This window comes from Scyliorhinus torazame, chromosome 28 (genome assembly GCF_047496885.1).
Source record: "Scyliorhinus torazame isolate Kashiwa2021f chromosome 28, sScyTor2.1, whole genome shotgun sequence".
NCBI classification, from domain to species: Eukaryota; Metazoa; Chordata; class Chondrichthyes; order Carcharhiniformes; family Scyliorhinidae; genus Scyliorhinus; species Scyliorhinus torazame.
This window is the reverse complement of record NC_092734.1, coordinates 6,566,973-6,582,559: the sequence shown is the minus strand read 5'-3', so window position 1 is coordinate 6,582,559 and position 15,587 is coordinate 6,566,973. Positions and strand designations below refer to the sequence as shown.

The following is a 15,587-nucleotide window of genomic DNA, read 5'->3' as shown; positions in this document are numbered from 1 at the left end:
TCTGAGACTTGCCCCTTCTGAGTGAGTGAGGATGCTTTGGGGAGATGTGCTGTGGCAGTGAGTGGAAATCAGTGCTGGAGGTTTCCATTCAGCACAACAGAATACGGAGATAATCGCATTTGTAGATTGTTCCTGCAGGCTGGGCTTGGGGAATAAAACCTGACTACAGAAGAGGAGTCCTGCCCACATCGCGACATAGCGGATCAGGAAAATGGAGCTGTGCAACAATAAAGCTCGTGTACAACTTGGGGTCTTCACTGCCGACTGTTCAAGTGTCACTCTAAATTTTCAGCTTGGCTACGCAGGAGAAGGCCCAGACTTAACCCCCAGTGACACTGAGGGGAGGCCACACTGAATAGGAATTCCCAAGTCTATACAGCTCAACAAACTGAAGCACATGGGTGTCGAGGAGCTGTCTCCAGCTGCCCTCCTTAGTTACAGGGCCAACTCTGAGAGGTTTCATGCCTCGCCAAAGAAACCATTTCTTTCTAACGAGATCTAATTTGGGCTGAATAGAGGCACCGATATATATGACATTTTCATTGCAAAATAACAAGTGAAGAAATTCAATTATAGCTGAAAGCTCTTTTCTAATAGCTCATTCACTTAGTTTGTCTCCAAATTAGTTTGCATATAAAAGCCACCCAGGTCATTCATCAGCAAACAAAAAGCAGAGAAAATATTTTTCATCGTTTAAAAAAAAACAAAAAGGGGATGAACAATGTGACCAGATTTCAGGACAGACAAAGGAGCTGCTCTTCTCCTGCATGTCTGTGGTCTCCAGTCACTGGGGTCGAGAGCAGAAACCTTTTATATAGTGTTATAGCCAGATAATGTCACCTCAGCACGGTGACAGTTTGGGCCCAGCAACCGTCACAACATAAAGCACGAGGCTACAAATCAGCGAGAAAGTTCCGCAGTTCCTGGTCGCTTCGTGGAAACGTTTTTTGTTTGCGTCGCCTGGAACTCATTGCGAAACTCCTCCAGTAATCCTCATTCAACTCAAGCAGTATCAGTCATACAGACAACCTGCTCGTTCGCTCACTGGTGTTTTGGGGATCTTGCAGTGCACCGTTTGCTGCCAAGTTCCCTACAGTGAATATTCTTTAGGAATATTACATTGGCTGGCAAGCACATTGGGGGAGGTTCCGAGGTTGAGATTAATTTTGAGAGTGAATTACTCGCGTCACTTGAGACGTGGCTTGGATTTCAAGGATTTTCTTCCCCACCCACAGCACAAGTCTTGAGGATTGGGATGTATTTTTCCACATTGCACCTAGATCGCATTCTTACCATTTGGTGCCTCAGAGGAATGCAGAGGCTGTCTTGGAATTCTGCGATTAAGGGACAAGAATCCTGGGATTGGATAGGTCAATAATAGGGAAACCCACTTCCATGATCCCAACAGGTGACTGCATCTGCCCAGATACATCAAGGCAGTCACCCTCCTCCACCACACTCCAGGTAAACAGCTTGCTGCAGTCCACAGTCCTTGAGATGCTTTCTACCTGAAGGACATCTCAGGGAGTTGGGGTTGGAGCGAGAGATGTTTTATTAATTCCCAGTCTGTCACTGTCTCGGCCGACATTTATTTCCAATCTCTAATTGCCCTCGAGAAGGTGGCTGCCTTCTTGATCCGCAGCAGTCCATGTGGTGTAGGTACACCCACTTTGCTGTTAGAGCGTTCCAAGATTTTGACCCAGTGACGATGAAGCAACGACAATATATTTCCAAGTCACAATCATCCCTAAATCACCCACAACTCACAATCATCCCAGCTTGAGTTTATTAATTCAAGGGATGTGGGCATTGCTGAGTCAACATTTATGAATGTTTCCAGACTGGAGAGAACATTGCTCTACTCCCCCTGGCCCCGGAAGCGGTGTAGGTATACTCACAGTGTTGGGAGGAGAGGGTTTCTGGGATTTTGACCCTCAAGGTCAACAGAGAAGGAATGGAAATATATTTCCAAGTTAGGCTGGTGTGTGACTTAGGGAGAAACTTGCAGGTGGTGGTATTCCCAATCATTTGCTGTTCCTGTCCTTCTAAATATGGCAAGGTGGCACAGTGGTTAGCACTGCTGCCTCCCAGTGCCAGGGACCCGGGCGCAATTCCGGCCTTGGGTGACTGTGCGGAGTCTGCACGTTCTCCCCGTGTCTGCGTGGGTTTCCTCCGGGTGCTCCGCTTTCCTCCCACAGTCCAATTCTAAATTGTCCCTTAGTGTCCAATGATGTGCAGGTTAGGTGAGGTTACAGGGTTAGAATGGAGGAGTGGGCCTAGGTAGGGTGCTCATTCTGAGGGTCGGTGCAGACTCGATGGGCCGAATGGCCTCCTTCTGTAGGGATTCCAGGGATTCGATTCTAAGTGGTACAGGTCACAGGCTTGGAAGGTGTTGCTAAAAGAACATTGGTGAGTTACTGCAGTGCATCTTGTAGATGGCACACACGGCTGCTATTGTGCGCCAGTGTGGCAGGGAATGAATGTAGAAGGTGGGGGATGAGGTGCTAATCAAGCGGGCTGCTTCGGGGTATCAGACCAGCCAGATCTATTCCTGGGGAGGAGGGCGGTCGCCCTTGCCTTTGCCTCCCTGATCGCCTGCCGTAGAACCCTGTTTGGCTGGCGGTCAGCAGCACCACCCAAAGCTGCAGACTGGCTGGCGGTCAGCAGCACCCCCCAAAGCTGCAGACTGGCTGGTGGTCAGCAGCACCACCCAAAGCTGCAGACTGGCTGGCGGTCAGCAGCACCGCCCAAAGCTGCAGAGTGGCTGGCGGTCAGCAGCACCCAAAGCTGCAGACTGGCTGGCGGTCAGCAGCACCCCCCAAAGCTGCAGACTGGCTGGCGGTCAGCAGCACCACCCAAAGCTGCAGACTGGCTGGCGGTCAGCAGCACCCCCCAAAGCTGCAGACTGGCTGGCGGTCAGCAGCACCACCCAAAGCTGCAGACTGGCTGGCGGTCAGCAGCACCACCCAAAGCTGCAGACTGGCTGGCGGTCAGCAGCACCACCCAAAGCTGCAGACTGGCTGTCCGACCTCTCGGAATCTCTCCAAATGGAGAAAATCAAATTCGCCATCCGAGGGTCAGACGGCGGCTTCCACAGAACGTGGGAGCCATTCACCCAATTGTTCCGGGACCTGTTTGTGGCCAACGAACAAGTGGAAGAATAGCCAGGTAGCCAAGAATCAGGAGAAAGTAGCCAAGGCATGAGAGGGAGGGATAGACCGGGAGAGGGGGGGGGGGGAACAGCTAAACTTGAGAGGAAAGAAAGGCAAACCACAGGAGAAGTGGAGGTGGGGGGGAAGAGTGAGGAGACAGGGAACAATAGAGGGGAACCAGAGAGGTTGGGGGGAGGGAGGGGAATGACAGCCGGAAGGCGGGCACGGGAAACAATAACAAACTTGGCATCTACAGGAACAGAGAGCAAGGCAAATCCGGGCGAAAGACGGGACAAACGGCTGGAGCGGAGGTGAACGCGAAACAACGGCAGCGAAATCCATCCAGGGGAAGCAAGGGACAGCACCAGACCCACTCGCGTATTGCCCCCTGTAATTGTTTCTCTGGCACCCAAATGTATATCTACCCTCCCAGCTCCCCCCCCCCTCCCACAAACTGATGCCTACTTATGTGTTGTAAATAATTTTGCCAATTGTACAGAGTTGCTGCTGCTTAATACCTTACCAGTTACTTTATTTTATTTTATGTTTGTTCTTTTTGTGGTATGTTTGCGTGTGCTCTAAAGACCATAAGACATAGGAGCAGAATTAGGCCACTCGGCCCATCGAGTCTGCTCCGCCATTCAATCATGGCTGATATTTTCTCATCCCCATTCTCCTGCCTTCTCCCCATAACTCGGGGAGTTCTCTTCTCTTGTATATGTACATATATCTTATTCTGTGTACATAATGGTCAATATACTTTCTTCAAAAACCCAATAAAAAAACATTTATTAAAAAAAATCAAGCGGGCTGCTTTGTCCTGGATGGTTTTGAGTTTCTTGAGTGTTGTTGGAGCTGCACTCATCCAGGCAAGTGGGGAGTTATCCATTACACTCCTGACTTGTAGATGGTGGACAGGCTTTGGGGAGTCAGGAGGGGAGTTTCTATCCTCAGAATTCCCAACCTCTGACCTGCCCTTGTTGCTATGGTAATTTTATGGATGTTCCAGTTCAGTTTCTGGTCAATAGTAACACCTAAGATGTTGATATTGGGAGATTCAGTGATGGTTAAATCTCTCTTGTTGGAGGTGGCCATTGCATGGCACTGCAACTCAAAATCATCCCAAATCAAAATCACCCCATAATCACAATAATCTCAAATCAAAATCACCCCTAAAACACAATAATCTCAAATCAAAATCACCCCTAAATCACAATAATCTCAAATCACAATCAGCCCCAAATCGTAATCGTCCCAAATCACAATTGCCCCTAAATCACAATAATCTCAAATCACAAACAGCTCCAAATTACAACCGTCCCCAACTCACAATTGTTCCCAAATCGCAATCGTCCCAAATCACAATCGCACCAACTCACAATCGCCCCAACTCACAATTGCCCCAACTCACAATCATCCCAAATTACAACTGTCCCTAAATCACAATTGTCCCCAAATCCCGGATGTTCCAAATCACAATTGTTCAAACTCACAATTCATTGTTTAGCCTCTCTCTCCCCCTCTGTCTCTCCCCTCCCAACCCCACCTCCTCTCTCTCCATCTCCCTCTCTCTCTCTCACCTGCAGTGTAAACACCTCGCAGCCCCTTTCATATCCTGACGGCCTGAGAAAATGTTCACTCTGACCGTATATGTTATGAAAAAGTTTAACCTGCGGAGAGAAACTGACCAGAGTTGGGGGAGAGAGGCAGGGGCTTGGGGCTGGGGAAGAGTCTATTGCAGGGTCTGGGTTGTGGTCCCGGGCAGGGTCCGGGGGGCTGGGTGTAGGCTCTGGGACAGGCTGTCTCCAGTCCTTGCGGAGAGGGTTTGACTGGGGAAGGAAGGTGCAGCTGGTTCGGAGTTCATTCTGTGTAACACTGATGACTCACATTTCCTTTCGGGGCTGCGTGTTTGTGTCGGGAAGTGTGTGTGTGGCAGCGGGGCTGGGACAGGGAGAGGGGCTGGGACACAGGCAGAGGGACTGGGATAGGGGCACAGGGACACCGGGAGGCTGCCGTTCTGCACCTTTCACACTCTCCGTGTTGTCTCTGCCCCCCCCCCCCGATCAGACTGAAAGAAAATGGTTCGCATTCTGGCCAATGGAGACATTGTCCAAGATGATGATCCCCGCGTTGGGAGAGGCGCTGAGCGGAGACAGAATGTGAACAGAACCCGACAGGTGGGTAAACTCACAGCTGCAGCACATTTACAGCAGGATGCAAACTCCACACGGACAGTGACCCGGGGCCAGGATCGATTCTGGGTCCTCGGCGCCGTGAGACAGCAGTGCTAACGTGGTAGCACAATGGTTAGCACTGTTGCTTCACAGCTCGAGGGTCCCCCAATGGGGGGGTTAATGGAATAATCTGGGATTGTGCAACTTTACAAAGTTGCCAGGTTCCAGGCTGGGTTTGGGAATTCACAGAATTGTTCCAATGCAGGAGCAGGCCATTCGGCCCATTGTATCTGCACCAACCCTCCAAATGAGCATCATGACTTGGTGCCATACCCCAAAGCCGCTTCACAGTGTTTCTATTCAAATAATCATCTAATACCCTCCTGAACACCTCGACTGAAACTGCCTCTACCACACTCCCAGGCCGTGCATTCCAGACCCCAACCACTCGCGATGTGAAACACATTTTCACATCAAATCACGTTAAATCTGTGCCCTCCAGGGCGCAGTGATTTATTGTCACAAGAAGGCTTGCATTAACACTGCAATGAAGTTACTGTGAAAATCCCCCAGTCGCCACATTTCGGCACCTGTTCAGGTTCACAGAGGGAGAATTCAGAATGTCCAAATTTCCTAACAGCATGTCTTTCAGGACCTGTTGGAGGAAACCAGAGCACCCGGAGGAAACCCACGCAGATACGGGGAGAACGTGCAGACTCCACACAGACAGTGACCCAAGCCAGGAATCGAAACTGGGACCCTCGAGCTGTGAAGCAATTGTGCTACCACGTTAGCACTGCTGTCTCACGGCGCCGAGGACCCAGATTCGATCCTGGCCCCGGGTCACTGTCCGTGTGGAGTTTGCACATTCTCCCCGTGTCTGTATGGGTCTCACCCCCACAACCCAAAGATGTACAGGGTAGGTGGATTGGTCACACTAAATTGCCCCTTAATTGGGGAAAAAAATTTTGAACATCTCGATCAAATCTCCTCTCTGCCTTCTCTCCAGGGAGAACAATCCCAACCTCTCCAATCTATCCTCACAACTGAAGTTTCCCATCTTGGAACCGTTCTTGTGAATCTCTCCTGCACTCTCTCCAATGTGTTCACATCCTTCCTATAGTGCGGTGCTCAGAACTGTGTCCAATATTCCAGCTCACGTCTAACTAGTGTCTTGTATAAGTTCAGCAGAACCTCTTTGCTCTTGAACTCAATGCCCCAATTAATAAATCCCAGAACGCTATTACTGAAGATTCCTCCACCGTCCCTTTGGGCTGTGCATTCCAGGTCACCAGATCTAGCTGTGGGAAAACTCTTTTCTCACATTGACTCTAACTGAAAACATTGGTCAGTACGATGAATATCTCCAAGACCACTACTTACCTTTTCACAGCACAGTTCAGTCACTGCCTCCTTTTAAACGTGTGAGATGGTGTTCAATCAACTCTTTCCTGAGAACCTGACCCACTATCCTTAGAGGGGGAATGGTCTATTCTCTTCTCTAACCCCGACCATGGCCTTTAAACTGCTTCACTGACGTCAATGCCGTTTCTGAATGAGCGCCGATGGTGCTGTGGATCTGTCCCTAGGCTAATAATCTAGAGAATATGAGTTCAAATTCTACCAGCTTCACAAATTGAAGTTACGGAGTTGTTTACAGCACAAAAGGAGGTCATTTCACCCATTGCTAGCTCCAGTCAATCCCATATAGAAACATAGGGCAGCACGGTAGCACAGTGGATAGCACTGTTGCTTCACAGCTCCAGGGTCCCAGGTTCGATTCCAGCCTCGGGTCACTGTCTGTGCGGAGTCTGCACGTTCTCCCCGTGTCTGCGTGGGTTTCCTCCGGGCGCTCTGGTTTCCTCCCACAAGTCCCGAAAGATGTGCTGTTAGATGAATTGGACATTCTGAATTCTCCCTCTGTGTACCTGAACAGGCGGCGGAATGTGCCGACTGGGGACTTTTCATGGTAACTTCATTGCAGTGTTAATGTAACCCTACTTGTGACAATAAAGATTATTAAATTATTAAAAATCTCAAGGCTCTGGAGTGAGATTTGAAGCCACAATATTTTGCTTCATTGGCTACCCGCTGACCTATAGTATTTTGTTTTTAATCTAGTGTCAGTAGAAGGGACGGCAAATATGTCAGATTGCCTTAAAAGCCCAAATGACCTTCAGGGAAGGAAATCTGCTGTCCCTATCTGGTCTCTGCCTGTAGGTGACTCTGTACCCACACCAGCATAGCTGACTCTTACCAGGCCTCTGAAGTGACCTAACGTACCAACTCAGGGCAATTAGGAATGGAGTATAAATCCTGAGCACTAATATTTAAAAAATGAAGTGATGCTGGAATGTTGATTTTTTTTGTTTTTTTTGTTCTCCTACCTTTTCCCATTAGGGTTTCATCCATAACTCCGAGAATGCAAACCAACCTTATCAGGGCCAAGCTAATCAAGGTCGCTCGCTGTTGATGGATTTGAATCAACGCTTGGTTAACATGGAATTTCCACGATGGAATCTGGGAAATCAAGTCATTGAACCAATCATGTCCATCTTTCTGATCCTGTTGCTAATGATGTTCGGGATGCGTGGCCTTCTCCTGATTGGTGGCCTCTTTCTCTTCTCCCGATTTACTCAACGGTAACAGGGTTGGTTGTTGAGTTTTCTATCCAGCCCAGCCCTGTACAAATCTTCATGATTTTTTTCCCCTTTTTCCTCCTGCTTGAAGAACAGGTGAACAGAAAATATTTACAGTTGAAAATCGAAGAAGGAAAAGTACGGTTTAAACGTCAACCGCCCAATTGTCTGGAATGTTTGGACCTTTTCCTGGATCATCGTTGAATAACTGTTTCGTAAATGCGGACTTTGGCGAAAATCATTCCTCACTTTTAATTGCTTTTGGAGCAACTTTACTTGAATCATTGCATCCTGGTTGCCTGAGTGTTCAGGCTAGCTCGTCGGAAAATCTAAAGCTGGCGCTGTGGTGATTATGGTGTATTTGGATGTAAAAACCCATCCGGTTCGCTGATGTCCTTTAGCGAAGAAAATCTGCTTTTCTTACCTGGTCAGGTCCACGTGTGATTGTAGTCTCACATGGCTGCGTTGGCTCTTGACTATTTTAAGATAGTGCCCCCCCCCCCGACCACCTTGTTTTGGATTGACCCAGGTTTTGGCAGACTCTAAGAGAAACTCTGCGATTCTGTATCCAAGTGTAGAATTAGAAATCTGTAAAAGTCTCCTGTGTCCACCAGAGTTCCTGAAACAAGCTTGTATTTTCAACGTTGTTTTGCCCGTTGCCAGTTTGGTGGATCTAGGTGAGCACTGTACAGATTGTGCTGTCGCCTCCTCATGTGGTGCAGGAAGTTCCCCTGGAGGTTGCCTCTGCGCCTGTCGATTGGGAATGTTAGTCCCAGGCCCAATGAAAATTCTCCATCTCCTCATCGTTCTGAACACCCAGCTCGTTGCACGTTGCTGGATGTTCAAAATGCGATTGATAAAATTCATTGAAACGGTTCAGGATAGTGGGAGGTACATCATTCCTTTATATCTCACCCTTAGGCTTACATCAAACTCAGACCTGATAGAACAAAATCCACTTCTCTCTCAGTGAAAAGATAATTAATTTCAAGGAATTAACAGTATTGAAAAATTACCCATTTTGTCTGTGGGTAGTTTCAATTGAAATGGCGTCTGTTAGGTCATTCCCCTGCCTGTACCCAGGTTCTTTCTTCCCAAAAATATAGCCTTATCCCTCCCCTCATTTTCTTAGCACCACCCTCCACCCACCCACCAATGCCTTTGTTGATCTCCCAGTCCTATTCTGAATGTGGAGCTTGATGGTTGATCCCAGGAAGTCCACAGAATCCTGGCATCTTCAGTAAGATCGCCCACCTCCCAGTTTCTGGAGCTGCAGAGGATCCTGCCTGATATCTCCAGCTCAGATATGTTGCCCGTGAGCTGGCAGTTTGTTTCCAGTGTGACTGAAGTGAAAGTCCAGGCACAGAGAACGGGATTCTCCCTTTTGGGGACAAAGTCTCCACACCTGCCGGAAAACGGGCGAGAATCACTCCTGACTCTTTCCTCAAAAGTCCGGGATGATTCCCCGTTCTCCAGGGGGCTAGCAGGCCTCCGACGTACGTCCCGCAGCTTAGGCTGCCGGCCGGGCCCTGCTGGACAGACCGCGCGGCTGCGCATGCGCACGTGGCCGCAGTCCCTGCGTGCGCGCAGCAGCCTACCTCCGCGCGGGCGCCGCCAACATGGCAGAGCCACACAGCGGGCCCGCGCGGAGGAAGATAGGTCGCTCCCAGATCGCGATGGCCCGGCGATTGGTGGCCCCCGATCGCGGGCCTGCCCGTCGTCGAGGCCTTCCCCCCGGTGTCCGATCCCCCCCCACCATAACGCCCACATCAGTCGCGACTCCGAGTTCCCGCCGGGTGGAACCACATTAGAACCACGCCGGTGGGCATTCAGCCCGTCGAGCACGGAGAATCGCCGGGGGGGGGGGGGGGGGGCTTTTCCAACGGCCCCCGACCGACGCTGCGTCGATCGCGTGCACAAATGCCGGCAATTCTCCAGTCGGCGGAGAATCACGTACCGTAACTTGGGGGCCGATTTTGGGTAATTCTCCGCCCCTGCGCCGAGCGCGATTTTGGCGCGGAGGGTCGGAGAATCCCGCCCAGAGTATCTGGATGCTGCCCAACAATTTCTGAAAACCTTTTTGGGAGGTCCCAGTGACTATAAACGGCCGAGGGTAGAGTGGGGACTGTTCCTGGTTCCCCATCGCCGTGGCAGAGTGAGTTCACCTCTGAGCCACCCAACCACAACAACCAAAGCGGAGAATGTGGTACAGCACCATCATGGCACTGTGCATTTGGGTATCGCCAGGCTGCACACTATCCAAATGGTGGTGGGTTATCAGGCTGCCTTCCTACTGCGCTGCAAAGGCCCAGCGCTTTTCCATTGTCACCTGTGCTCTTGCCTATCCGGTCGATGCCAGTGAGAGTGGAACCAGTGGAGGACACGAATAAGGACTGTGTATTCGTCACATCGTTCATTAGCACCTTCACCAAATTGTGATGCCGTTCTCTTTCATTCAGAGTCACCTCTGAAATAACTCAAGAAGCTCTGGAATGTTACGAGGATATTGTTGCGATTCATCTACCCTATATTTTGACAAGGTGATTCTTAGACTGACTGTAAACTGGAAATCTTTACAAATAACTGTTTCCAAATAATGGAAGACAATGAATTAAATCTTACTTCCTTTTAGAAATTTATAGATTACAAACAATTAGCGGTGTGTATCTGATAAAACCTTTTTAAAAGTTGTATTCCAGAAGGTATGACAGCTGATATCTTTGCTGTTTCTTCTCAATGAGTCGTGTGTGTTTTTGGTTTTCCTGTGTGAAAAACTTCACAGGAGCTCTGGAAAAGCAGAATGTTTTTAGGAATGGGTAGAAATTGGAGAAATAATTAATTATTGAATAAAGGTCTGTACAGGTCTTCAGTCTTTACTCTCTTGTGTTTCTATTCTGATTTAGCACAGGGCTAAATCGCTGGCTTTGAAAGCAGACCCAGGTTAGCCAGCAGCGCGGGTTCGATTCCCGTACCAGCCTCCCCGAACAGGCGCCGTAATGTGGCGACTGGGGCTTTTCACAGTAACTTCACTTGAAGCCTACTTGTGACAATAAGCGATTTTCATTTTTCATTTCATGCTGGTTGGAGCTGATCAAATTAACTTCAGAGTTAAGAAGAGCAGTAAGAGGGTTTGGAACATGGGAAGAAATCTTGAAGTCGTACAACTGACATTCAATCATATAGATTTAGAACAGCACGGTGGTGCAGTGGTTAGTTCCGGGTTCAATCCCAGCCCCGGGTCACTGACCTTCTGGAGGGACAATTTAGCGTGGCCAACCCACCTACCCTGCACATCTTTGGGTTTTGGGGGTGAGACCCATGCAGACACGGGAAGAAGGTGCAAACTCCACCCAGACAGTGACCTGGGGCCCGGATCGAACCCAGGTCTCCAGCGCCATAGGCAGTAGTGCTAACCACTGTGCCACCCTTGTCCCCTCAATTCAGAAACCTATATTTGAAAGATGTGTTGGTCCATTTGCACCTTTTATTAGGGACATGTCTCTTATTCATCAATGGTCTTTGTTGTATTCAGTGCAATTTGGAATCTGTTGCAGATTTTGAGGATTTATTTTTTGTCTGGTAATTTGCGTGCTCCAGAGGTTTGAGAATGTAACATTTGTCCACTGCTAATACACACAGTCCAACAGCCGCATCCTGCATTTAGGTTGCTGTAGTTTTACAATCAAGAAATCCCCCTTTCTAAACGAAATCCAGCCTCACTGACAGAGACTTCTCTTCAATTTCTTTTGGTCTCTCCCACATCGTTGGGGTCATCACAATGCTGCTTAGTCAGGAGCACAGATTGAAATGAGTAAAGTGTGGTTCCTCATCTCGGTCGAGACCAGTAACCTATATTTGAAATCCCGGTTATTTATTGAAAGAAGTAAGCAACAAGATCCACGGTTTAAACAGAAGAATGTTCACTGTACAAGTGTCAAACAAAGCAAACGCTATATATTAACTTAGGTAACCACCTATATATAATCAAAACCCCAAAATCAACATAAGTTAAACATGAATGAACGGGCAGTGATAAAAGTAAAATAGACCGAAATCGTGACCGACACTGGTGTCACACCAAATTGCAATTCTCCATCGCCTCTACAGTGGCGTAAATGTGTTCCAGAATGCACGTACAGTAAACGCCGTTGGCATATCATTAGCGGGCATGACCCGATATTCTCTGGGGCCTCCGCGATTCTCCGCCTCCACCGGAGTGAATTCCCGACAGCGAGGTTCACTTGTGCTTTCAAAAATCATGAAACAGGCGCCGCGACTGCTGAGGGAGAGGGGGGACGGAAAGTGTCCAACATCACCATAGTTTGCTGACAGTTGTGCCCCAGGCTGGGGGGGGCGTCTGCCAGGGCCACTGAGGGGTGGGGGGGGGCGGGGGGGGGGGGGGGGGGGGGCGGGCAGGAGGTGGGCTGTGGGGTCAGGGTGAATGCGCACGGAACACCATTGCCCCAGCCGGCAAAGCAGCTATGCATCTGCGCACACCACTAACTGCCCACTGTGAACTTAGGGCCCCAGGTCGTATAGGTGTCCCCCCAGGTCACCCCCCTAGGTGCCCTCTGGCCACAGCCGACCCACCAGCGGGATGGATGCACTCCAGCGCAACCAGTGCCATCTTGTTGTCTGGGATGGCGTGTGTGGGGAGTGGAATGTGTATGTGCGGCTGCAGCTTGTCAGTTTCCCGAGAGTCAATCACGGACCCGGCGATCCCACACCGTTTGCCATTGGAATTGATTGTGTTCCACGTGGCTCCGGCGCCAATCCCTCAACAGTCGCTGAATCGGTCCAGGTGCGGCACTGGATTTGCTGTCGTGGAAATCCACGAATCCTGCCCCGGCGTCAACACTTGTCTCAGGAACGGAGAATCCCGCCCAGAGGCTCTGAAAACAACTATAAAATCACAGTGGAATAACGTTTTTGAAATGATTTGAGTTCTGTTCTCTTGAAAGTGAAGTCCCTTCTCAGGTTCCTTATTCCAGAGTCATCTATCTTATGGCTACTTGTTAAAAGCTTCTCAGTTTTACTCCAATGAATTTTACTCACTGGCCTTCCGTTAATGCACGCATGCCATGAATGGATATTTTAATAATGAGGGTTGTACCTTTGAGACTTGTTTTCAGGATTGTGCACTTCTGTTTTCGATCGGGTTGTGCTACCATTGGTGGAATTGAACCTGTTGTGGAGAGGAAAACAGACCAAAGTACATTGCATCAAAAACAACAATCCTGCCGCACTCGGCCATCAACTGTAACTCGAAACAGACAAAGGAAAGGGAATGTTGAAGTCAAACCGACCCAGACCCAATCAATGAGATAAGAGCCTATGGTGTTGGGGGTAGTATATTAGCATGGATAGCGGATTGGCCAACTGATAGAAGACAAAGTTGGGACAAGAGGGACATTTTCAGGATGGTAATCTGTAACTAGTGGAGTGCTGGGGCCACAATTATTTACAATATATACCAATAATTTGGACGAGGGAATTGAATGTACTATTGCCGAGTTTGTGAATGACACAAAAATAGGTGGAAAGGCAAGTGGTGAGGATGACACGAAGTGTCCACAGAGGGAAATAGACAGGTTAGGTGAGTGGGCAAAAACAAGTTGATTGGGAAGAGAAATGGAATGTTGGCCTTTATTTTAAAGGGATTGGAGTATAAAAATAGGGAAGTTATGCTAAAACTATACAAGGCACTAGTTAGACCACACCTGGAATACTGTGAAAGGTTTAGGTCCCCTTATCTAAGAAAAAATATACTGTCATTGGAGGCTGTCTAGAGAAGGTTCATGGCATTAATCCCAGATATGGAGGGATTGTTTCAAGAGGAGAGGTTGAGTACTGATTGGAGTTTAGAAGAATGAGGTGACCTTATTGAGTGATGTAGGATTGTCAGGGTGAGTGGTTGTTTACCCTTGTGGGAGAGTCGAGGACCAGAGGACATAATCAAAGAGTGAAGGGGTCGTCCATTTCAGACAGAGATGAGGAGGAATTTCTTCTCTCAGAGGGGAGTGAATCTGTGGAATTCTTTACTGCAGAGAGCTGTAGAGGCTGGGTCATTAAGTATGTTCAACACTGAGATAGGCAGATTCTTAATTAGTGAGGGAATCGAGGGTTATGGGGTTAAGGCGGGAAAATGGAGTTGAGGATTATATCAGATCAGCCATGATCTCATTGAATGGTGGAGTAGAGTCGATGGGCCGAATGGCCTACTCCGCTCCTAGGTATAATGGTCAGACCTGCACTCCGGACATTAAGCAGCGACGTTTCACAATGACTGTGCTTTCTGAGAAACCTGTTGTCTATAAACTCCAAACGCAAACAAAGACCGGGACAGACATCTTTGTGAAATGTTGATGTTTCAAATTTTAGTTCAGCTCATTGTTCTGTTATTTTCATGAATACCTTTCCCCCTCCCCCAACTCTTCCTTTGGGTTCTGTTCCAAACCTTTAATTCAGTTTTGGAATTTGAGTGAGATTATTTCAGTCTCCATGGAGTTGCCCTTTACAAATTGAGCCCGAACGTGCTGGGCTGGCATCTCACCCTGGAGTTAATTCAGTTAGTTTCCAACTTCGACAGCAGCAGTTTCCCATGAAACCTCTTGTCGATGTAACTTCTTAAAGACACAGTGCAAATGGAAAGCGCTTTGGAAAATTTATTTTTATAAATACGTTAGTATAAGAGCCTCCATTAGAATTGAGGGGGGCGGAGGATAGGGGTAATTATCCCAGCAAAAGGGGCAGTATGTGGTGCAGTGGTTAGCACTGGGACTGCGGCGCTGAGGACCCGGGTTCGAAGCCCGGCCCTGAGTCACTGTCCGTGTGGAGTTTGCACATTCTCCCCGTGTCTACGTGTGTCTCACCCCCACAACCCAAAGATGTGCAGGGTAGATTATCATAGATTATCCTAGAATTTACAGTGCAGAAGAAGGCCATTCGGCCCATCGAGTCTGCACCGGCCCCCGGAAAGAGCACCCTACCCAAGGTCAACACCTCCACCCTATCCCCACAACCCAGCAACCCCACCCAACACTAAGGGCTATTTTGGACACTAAGGGCAATTTAGCATGGCCAATCCATCTAACCTGCACATCTTTGGACTGTGGGAGGAAACCGGAGCACCCGGAGGAAACCCACGCACACACGGGGAGGATGTGCAGACTCCGCACAGACAGTGACCCAAGCCGGAATCGAACCTGGGACCCTGGAGCTGTGAAGCAATTGTGCTATCCACAATGCTACCCTGCTGGTAGGTGGATTGGCCACGCTAAATTGTCCCTTAATTGGAAAAAATTGGGTACTCATAAAATAATTTATTTATTTTAAACAAAAGAAAAAAATTATCCCAGCAAAACCGGGAACTCGAATGTTCTCGTTTCGACAAAACATCCCGTCTGCCGATCAGATTGATCAGCGGGCAGGTGCCAGGAGGCCGCAGCCTGGATCCCCGAGGAGCACTGAGTGGAAGAGATATCAGACTATCAGAGTGGGTGACCAGGAAGAGCTGCAGATCCCATCATGTTAAGAGATCAGAGGGGATACACCGGGGTTTGGGAGGGGGGGTTTAAAACCCGAGGTCAATGTTTTTGTGAGTCAAAAAACACAACAAAATA

General features: G+C 48.8%; 1 protein-coding gene across 1 annotated transcript; it reads left to right on the top strand.

Moving 5' to 3' along the window:
• Positions 1-5,060: 5,060 nt before the first annotated feature.
• fam241a (family with sequence similarity 241 member A) lies at positions 5,061-10,830 on the top strand. The gene is made up of 2 exons (XM_072491400.1): positions 5,061-5,329; positions 7,727-10,830. Exons 1-2 carry the CDS (start codon positions 5,231-5,233, stop codon positions 7,970-7,972), a joined length of 345 nt encoding a protein of 114 aa, XP_072347501.1. The 5' UTR covers positions 5,061-5,230; the 3' UTR covers positions 7,973-10,830.
• The last annotated feature ends 4,757 nt before the right edge of the window (positions 10,831-15,587 follow it).